Source organism: Photinus pyralis, unplaced genomic scaffold (genome assembly GCF_008802855.1).
Source record: "Photinus pyralis isolate 1611_PpyrPB1 unplaced genomic scaffold, Ppyr1.3 Ppyr1.4_LG9, whole genome shotgun sequence".
Lineage (NCBI taxonomy): Eukaryota > Metazoa > Arthropoda > Insecta > Coleoptera > Lampyridae > Photinus > Photinus pyralis.
This window is the reverse complement of record NW_022170878.1, coordinates 20,663,815-20,672,411: the sequence shown is the minus strand read 5'-3', so window position 1 is coordinate 20,672,411 and position 8,597 is coordinate 20,663,815. Positions and strand designations below refer to the sequence as shown.

The following is an 8,597-nucleotide window of genomic DNA, read 5'->3' as shown; positions in this document are numbered from 1 at the left end:
TTAATTCGGTTGGTACTTACCGGTTATGGTTAAATTGACGGTTAGTGAATTTCTAAGGGTGTCTAGTCGACGTAGAGTCTCTTTGTTCGGTGACACGCAACGATATTCGCCGGCCTCCTGGTAGAGAACTTGATCGATTCTTAACTCCTGCGAGGATCCCAGCGGTTCCAAGCGACCGCTGCCCGGCTCCAGCCTGGACCAGCAACCCGATGTACCTTAAAAACAAAAAAAAAACTGATTGAATGTGGTACATTGAATAGGGGAAACGGATTCTGCCTGATGCTCAGAAAACAAAAGATTAAAACTGGTCAGCATTTACCACAATTTGCTGCGAAAGTGGCTACTAATCCGCATATAAGTTTGAAACTGTGAAAAAAGTTCGTGTCCATGACCACTGCCACTTTAGGACTATCTATTGAGGAATTAGGCAGCGATGTTATAATTTTGATGGCATGGCCAACTGGGCCGTACTGAGCCAGTAGACATCGAGGAAATAATTACTAATTTAAATCCTTCAGCTCTTAAAGGACTAACAGGATTTAAAAACCATATATAGGCCTCTAGGAGACTATTATCGATTATGGACGACTGTTACGTAAAAGTTTGAGAAACCTATGCCCTTAAAGACATTTAAATAATACCAAAGAATCATAGGCGTGCCTTAAGGGATCTTATGCATTTCTTATCCACCAATATCCTTAAAGAATCATAATAGCTCTTGGCCATCCTTTAGAGGTTAGTATATCAAATGTTATTAAAGAATAAGTTCTTAAAGGTCCTTAAAAGTCTCTAAATCCTCTTTGAAAACCTTTGTACTCTTAACGACTAACAAAAATAAATTAGTTACATAAAGGTCAGCAAAATGGCACATTACTGGCGAGGAAATATTGAAGTATCCTTTGGGTCCGAGTACTTTAATTTGTGAGTCATTTTACTGACAAGTTCTACCCAAAATCGTATTTGATACAAAATTTTAATTTTTTTGTCAGTGATGATAGGAGGACATTTAGCCATGTCACAGGTGCGAGCGGTAAAGTGACAGGCGACAGGAAACGTACTCTGGTCTGCCGCTGTCATGGAAATTAAATTTTCTGACATGAAGTGGGCATGAAAACAATTTTGGGTAAATACGTTTAACTGCCACGTTAATGAAAGTTGCTCCTTTAAATGTTTTTCAAACCCTCGAAAGGACTGGCTATTCAAAACTTGTCCCTTGCAAAGAGGAGAGAATCTTAGTGAAGAATATTTGCTTCAGGGCCTAAATGATTTTTAAAGATCCAGGCTTAAGAACCATAAGGCTCTCAAAGGTCCTTCAAACCTTTTTTTTAAAGCAGGTCTCAAGTGTTTTAAATGATAACATTTCTAGATTACCTCTAAAAACCCGAAGAACGAATACAGAAGTGGCACAGTTTAGTAAACATGCAAAATCTAAATACAGAGACGGCACTGGGGCGCTATTCTTGAACTCACTCGAATTGGTTCGTATTCGTTTTAAAACGATGTATGCAAATTCGCATACGACTATCATTTGCTATTCATGTGTACCCTTCGTAACGCTTGTAATTTCAATTCGAATGATATGTTTGGCAACGTAGAATTTGGTAGTAGTAAATACCTTCATACGAAAGGTTTCCTTGACAACAGTTTGTATACACAACTGCTTTCTCATAACTGAGCAAATTACAAAAAGTGCTTATGGGCCCCACAGACTTCCGACTTCTTCGTCCGATTTGCACGACGTGTACATCGGATGGTATGGCACCTATATCGAACAAGTATGACAGACTCCACACACCTCGTGTTTGTTCGATTTACAGGTCGTGCAAATCAGACGAACAAGTCGGAAGTCTGTGGGGCCCTTAACAGTGGGTTGAAAACAGTGAACTCGAGTGTGTTTTTAGAGTTCAATGGTTGGGAAACAGCTAAATAACGTGGAACTTGTAACATCTAATTTGGTAACTGCCGATTCCAAAAAATCGTACAGCAACCAAAACCCTTGCCAAAACCTTCACAAGAATGACTATGTGTATGTAGCTGTAAGGCCAGACAGACCGAGAGACTTGTCTTAAGACGTGCATGTGAGAGGTTCAGCTACAGATGGACTTTGTTGCAGGCGTAATTCGTTAACGCACGTGCAATGTGCATGTCTTAAGACAAATCTCTCGATGTGTTGTTTCGTTAAATGAAACATGTCATCACTCAGTTCCTCAAATAGATTTTTAAACACATTCTGAATACGGTGAACAAGTTACGTCAAAGTAAAAAAAATGGCACATGTCATAAATTCGACTGGTTTATACCGCTCGTTGTAAAAACGAGTGACAATTACGAATTCGAAATATTTTCGAACGGTCAAGAATACCATTCGACCAAAGTTCATCGTTTTGGTTCAAAAAACGAACAACCTTGATAAATACGTAGGGTCAAGAATAGGACCCTGTAACCGTGTTATGTGAAGGATCGTTTAACATTGTAAGGAAAATTGTTTGTTTCAATTATCTATAAAGGCCAAACTAGAAGGAAATTAGAACGTAAAGTTTAAAAACGAGGTTATTAAATGCAATATTTCAGATGTAAATAGAGTAAATTTATATTTATGCTGCCATAACGTATGTATAATTAGAGATGAGGTAAATGAAGCGGGTCTTGTGTAATAAACAGAGCTTGGAGAGCGAGTTAAATGTGTCTGTCGCATCCGAATGTTGAAAGCCTATAATTATTTATTTGGTTCAACTATTATTAGAGTGACCCGGCATTATAATTTTAGAGGCACCCCTGCAGAAAGGTCTTAATTTTCTTTACCACTACTGCGGTATTTTAATTCGAAATAGCCGGCAGAATGCCTCGAAACTGAAATCTAACGAAATCCCCATCTTGTCACAGACGAAAACATTCCTCACCTCTGCGTCTGCCAGGTTTCACACCGACCTCCGATATATATTATTAACATAGCGCGGAGTAGGAATTATACCGGTCATCGATTGTATTGATAAAGCGCTTATCGGGTCAGAATGTACAAAGGCATACCTATAAATATGTGAGTGTAAAAATAGTGGGGGAAAAACCTGCATTCGTTAAGCGACAAATCTGCCGCTTGGACCGTTCTCAAATCCCAAGGCCGTTACTGGTGTTACCGAAGATAGAAAACTAAGCCAAGAACTGGAAATCATTCCAATCGAGCTACCGTCGCAGATTTGCGAAGAAAGACAAAAGAACTATCTAACCACCGGTGTCTTAACTCCATTACGGGGTCGGTGGTAGTCGGAACCCCAGTCTCAACAGGCCATCTATAAGTGGTAAAACCTTTCCCAGCTCTTACTGACTCTTCGGGTGGATTCGAGCCTGCATACTTTTGCTTGCGGGAACGTCGCAATTATGCCGTATTTGATTGGACGAGTCGTTGTACGGATGGAATACTAGGTCGGCTGTTGTCGGGGGCGCCCTTGGTTTGCGGTGGGTCGCAAGTCGTTGAGCTGGTCCTTATTTCCACCAGAACCCATAAGGCGTGTTCCGACCAAGGTTCATGATGTATGGGCCCTGTTCGATCCCGGCTCCTTGGTTCCGGTTCCTTTGTTATTACTCCGCCGCCGCTATTTTGGACGGTAACGAGGGACCGTAGTTGGTTGTAGCGGTGATAGGCTCTGTAGACGGAAGTCGATTCCATGCCGGAGTTGGTTCTGTTTCATGCCATTGCTGAGTGACTCGTTCAGATTTCCGATTGCACTTTGCACACGCACGGACAGGGCCCCAGCGTTGGGGCGCCAAATGTTACGGGTCAGTGTGGTGGCGGACCAGACAATACTCGAGGGCTAAGGTTTCAATCTATAAGGTACACCCACTGTGTGAAAACAATTAAAACATGTATAGAGAAGCGCTTGTGGACTGTTTCCCCTTTAAAGGTTTTCAAAAATCACGTCTTTTAAACTGCTTCAATTTTTTTAAGAAATTTTTACCCAAAGGTCTCCAAAAAAAAAACTGTTCGAAAGGGTTAACTTGTTAAAATGCAAAAAGACAAAAGATCGATTGTTTTAAATACGGTATGGCTGCCAAACTAAATTTACCCGAAAAGTCTGGAAAAATTACTGTACTTCCGAATAGAACCTGCGAAGTGCAAAACGGATAGGAAGAAATAAAGGATCCCCTCTAAACATAAGGGTTTGCCATTATAAAGCTCCGGTCATTTTATAGCTACGTTTTCGGTTATTCTAAAATCCAAAAAATTAAAATTTTAATGTGTGCCACCTGGGGACGGTCCTAAATCGGTTACTGACTTCACGACGCAACCGAATGCTGTTCCTGCAACTCTGTTACTAGCTGCTGTTATTATACTTACTTAATTTCCGGATGAGTGTTTCGTAAGTCAGAATTAATAATTAACACCCATTGTTTATTGGAATCTCTCAGGTCGGTGATATATCACTTATCTAACTGATATCGTGGTGAACCTGCATAGCCTTGCAATGTTAGTGCTAGTTTTAAATTAGCATAGGAAAATAATTCCTTAACGCGACTGAAATTCTAAAATATTAAATCTCCGTCGTCTTCTAAATGATAAGAGCTTTTGCACGCAATAAAGGTAATTGAAATATCCTGACGGGAACTGTCGCAAACGGCGGATTTATTACAGCTTTTGTTTACGGTAGCGGCGGATAAACACAACTTTCGAAATTAAATCAAATATCTTTACCTTCCATTTATAATTCCAAGAACCAACACAAGCTCGAAACTTTTCGTATAGAAGATTTTCAAATTCTTAAAAGCTGTCAAGGACCCACAAGGCTTATAAAGAGAGAAAATTGCTGGCCTTGAATGTTTTATCTTAATTATTAAGGGCTTCTTACTGTCTTTAATCACGTAAAGCGTACTAGGGATTTAAAAAACTTTAAGGGACCTTTTTTAAATTCTCACGCAGTCCCCTAAAGCCTTTAATTTGATCGTATTACAAACTACGAAAGTCGATTAAGAGCTGCAAATGACGGTAGGAGGATTTAATGGCCACTTTGAGAGACTTGAAAGTCTTTCTCAAAAATTAGACGCAGCGCTTTGCGGTTCTTCAAGGTTTTTGAAAATTTTAGGAAACGCAGTGGTTCTCAAAAGTGCTTTACTGCACTATTTTTAAGTTTTTCAAAATCCTATTAGGCTATTAGATGCTCTAAAGTCAATATAATGGTGTGAAAATAAATGAAAACAGTTTTAGTGGAGTGTTTGCGGCCTGTTTTACATTACAAAAGGCCTTTGAGTGCGTTTAAAGACACATGTTTAATGATCTCCAAGATTTCATTAAAACAGACATAAACTGTATTAATGTATTTAAAATACGCGTGAATCCAATGAAAAGCTTTCGAATACTATTCAAGTCTTTTAAAGACCATAAGGGCTTTTTTGAGGACCTTCACACAGTTTCAAATATTAATGAGTAGCTCTAAAGATGCTGCGTTTATATTTTCTAAAAGGTTCATGAAGCAAGGGTTTGAAAGTTTCGACCCTTACTCAAGCAAAGGAGAGGGACGTAAAGATTCTAAGGGCTTCTGGAACATTTTTTGAGGTTCTTGAGAATCTATAACAAAGCTCATTTTAAAAGTTCAGGTTGGTATGTTTAGTAACGTTAAAGTACTTTAAGAATCATCAGGAGCTGCTAGAGGTCTCTAAAGCCAATAGAAGGATGTGGAGAACAATGAAAAGAGAAGCATTTGGGAACGTAAATAAAAATAAATGTTTCTAAAGGACTAAAAACCCATAAGATCTTTAAAGGCTCTTCAAATCATGTCTTAAGAGAAACTTGTGATAGAGGCCTATGGCTCCCAGACCTAAACCCCAAAAGCCTTTACAATTTATTCAGTTAGAGGTTCTATAAAAATTCTTTAAGAGCTCTAAATACTCGGATCTTGAAGAGAAGATCCGAAAAGCTCTAGCAGGTTGTAGAAAACTCTTTGGATCTCTTAAAACAGAAACTGTGTGCGATCATTACGAATAGCAGACCTGAACAACCCAGAATCTTTTATGCGCGTTTGCGTGTTTCGTTATTAGCAATACTTAGCTCAATTCACTGTGAGAATATTGCCTCGCCGTTTCTGGAAAATATAATTCGAATGCATGACCATTCAACCGGATACTATAGAGGGGCTACTCATCTAACGTGCAACTGACTATAACAAAGTAGATAATTTGTTCAAAGAAGTGTTTCATTATTTTTCCATTCTCTTTGGCGTACGTTTCATTTTTTATTCATTCATTTCCCAGGGCGTGTGTCGCCAGAAAAAGGGAATCTATTTTTCATTTCAAGATCAAAACACGTTAATAAAATCCCGCATGAACTTTTATTAACCTCTTATCGATATAATAATGAGATCGACGTACAGATATTGTTGTTTCTAACAAATTTTCGTGCCCATAGGGAAACGCTAAAGATAAAAATAATATTGCACAGGCACAAGATGATATTATCTCTTCGGAACGAAAAGAAAAATAAAGTTATCTCACACGCTTGCCATAAATAATGAAGATATGAATCTCGCAAGAGATATATAAAGTTTGTTTATGCTTGTCACATTCCAATTTAAAGCTAATCTTAACCCAATTCTCCCCTTAAACTGAAGAAAACAAATATAATTGACCACCGGGGAAAATCAGTAAAAAGTTTATCTCGGACGACAGATACACAATTTACTCCCCTTGTTCTTAGCCCATTCGCTTTTTATTTTCGATTCAACTTTCCTCTTAGACTGCAAGTGTACGAGTAGACTATTTGAATAAAAATGCAAACACGTATCTAAGCGAAAGGAGCAATTCTATTTTAAACGAGAAGACTATTTGTAAAGTCATACCCATCTCGATTTTATAGTCTTCCTTGTTTACCTATGCATATTTAAGTAGGAAGGAAGCATCGTAAAAGTTTTGCATTCTCTTTTCTAGTTATGAATTGTAATTTCGATAAAAATCTAAGGGCATATAGACGTATTTTCGTTTATAGAGAGAACGAGAATCGTCGAGGAAATGTGACCATAAATTCTTGATTTCCAAGGAATAAAACGTAGTCTCTATCGATCGAAATTAATTAAACGCGTGCTCGTAACGTTCCCGTGATTACAAATCAAAAATACATGGCGCAGATTGGATTGAGGTGAATTACACTGCAACCAAACGCATAATACGTACCGTTATTGTATGTTTGATTAGTTTAACTACAATATATCGAGCATTTTGGGTTTAAGGGTTTCAATTTGAAAGTGTGGTAGCAGCATTTGTTGATATTCGTTACTGTGACATATTTAGATCCACATTTCAGTGGAACTCTTCGGTTAGCTGATGTTAAGATTAAAAAGACCCATTTCGCATTGCAAAACTTGCGTTTGTGATTTTCGACCGTGTTGTTAGCAACATAGATGATCCGTGTGAATTGGTTTCATCTAAATACAAAAATTGTAAATTACCCCTTGCACTGAATACAGAAGAGCCTAGTTCAATAAAAAAAGAAAGCGCAGAAGTAATATGAAACAGAGTTGTTCACTTAAATTCATGAAATTTAAGAGCAATTTAAGAGCACAACTCATTCCAAAGGGAAGTTAATGAGCTTTCAGTAACAAAGAGAGCCGGGGTGTACTTCTCGCTGTTATCCTGTTAGGATTTCAAAGGGACTTTTTGTAGAACCGATATCTGTTAAGCAAACACTAAGAAGTTTCCACATGAGGGATTTCCCTTATCTCCCATCGCGCATTGATCTTGCCTTTTTTTAACTGTGTGCCTTAAATAGCCTCAGTTTCCAGTTCGACTTCAACGTAAACGTGTAATTAACGATCAGACTCACCTGCAGGACAAGCTAGTTGGACCGCGCCGCCCAAGTCCACCTCGACGTGCCTCCCCGTTGAGCTGAGCTCCCGCACGTCAAAGTCGGGTTCCTGTGTTACGTCGACCTCGTCTGAAACATGCGACAAATGTTAAATGCGAAGCTTATTACCCTCATCAAGCTATGATTGTCCGGAAAACTTGGTGCGTAATTGATACGTACGTCGTATCTTGTCACTTATTAAATTTTTTATTGCGTAAAGGTCTGATCCTGTGTATGGACCCGGTGATTGCGTTCGTTACGGTTGGAGAATCAAAATAAACCAAATATAACTTTGTAGTGATACCAGACAATCCTTTCAACCAAAGTCAACTTACCGAATTTCCATCAGTCAGTTATCAACGTCAGGGAGGTCAGGTCAGGACGGAAGGTGCAGTAAAACAACAATCTTTAAGCAAAATTTCTTGGGAAAGCCGGTGCCGTGATATAGAGAGCGGCAATGGGTTCAAATGGAAACCGTAGGTACGACTCGTACTTTGCATTGCAGGAGAAAGTTTGAGAAAATATACTCACAAATTATACAACTTACCTGAAAAAGCGATCAAACAATCGGAAAGAGGGAGTTGGTCACCCAAAATGGAGAGGGGATAATAGAAAAAGTGAAACGGAAGAGAGAGACAACAGGAGGAGGGATAGATACTGGTAGTGCTACAGAACCGTGCCTGAACTGTCCAAGGTCGCTCGCCACCTGGCGGTCACCTTAGAAACTAGGTCAAAGTAAAGTTCAAAGGTCACCTGTCACGTAGAGGTGACC

At 39.0% G+C, this 8,597-nt stretch overlaps 1 protein-coding gene across 1 annotated transcript in view; it reads right to left on the bottom strand.

Moving 5' to 3' along the window:
* Nucleotides 1-8,597, bottom strand: part of LOC116180062 (sialic acid-binding Ig-like lectin 14) — a 95,910-nt gene continuing 87,313 nt past the window's right edge. Inside the window, exons 4-5 of the mRNA XM_031499891.1 lie at nucleotides 7,805-7,915; nucleotides 1-215 (exon numbers count right to left, since the gene is read on the bottom strand). Coding sequence (XP_031355751.1) covers nucleotides 1-215; nucleotides 7,805-7,915 — 326 coding nt within the window. The remainder of the gene's footprint in view (nucleotides 216-7,804; nucleotides 7,916-8,597) is intronic.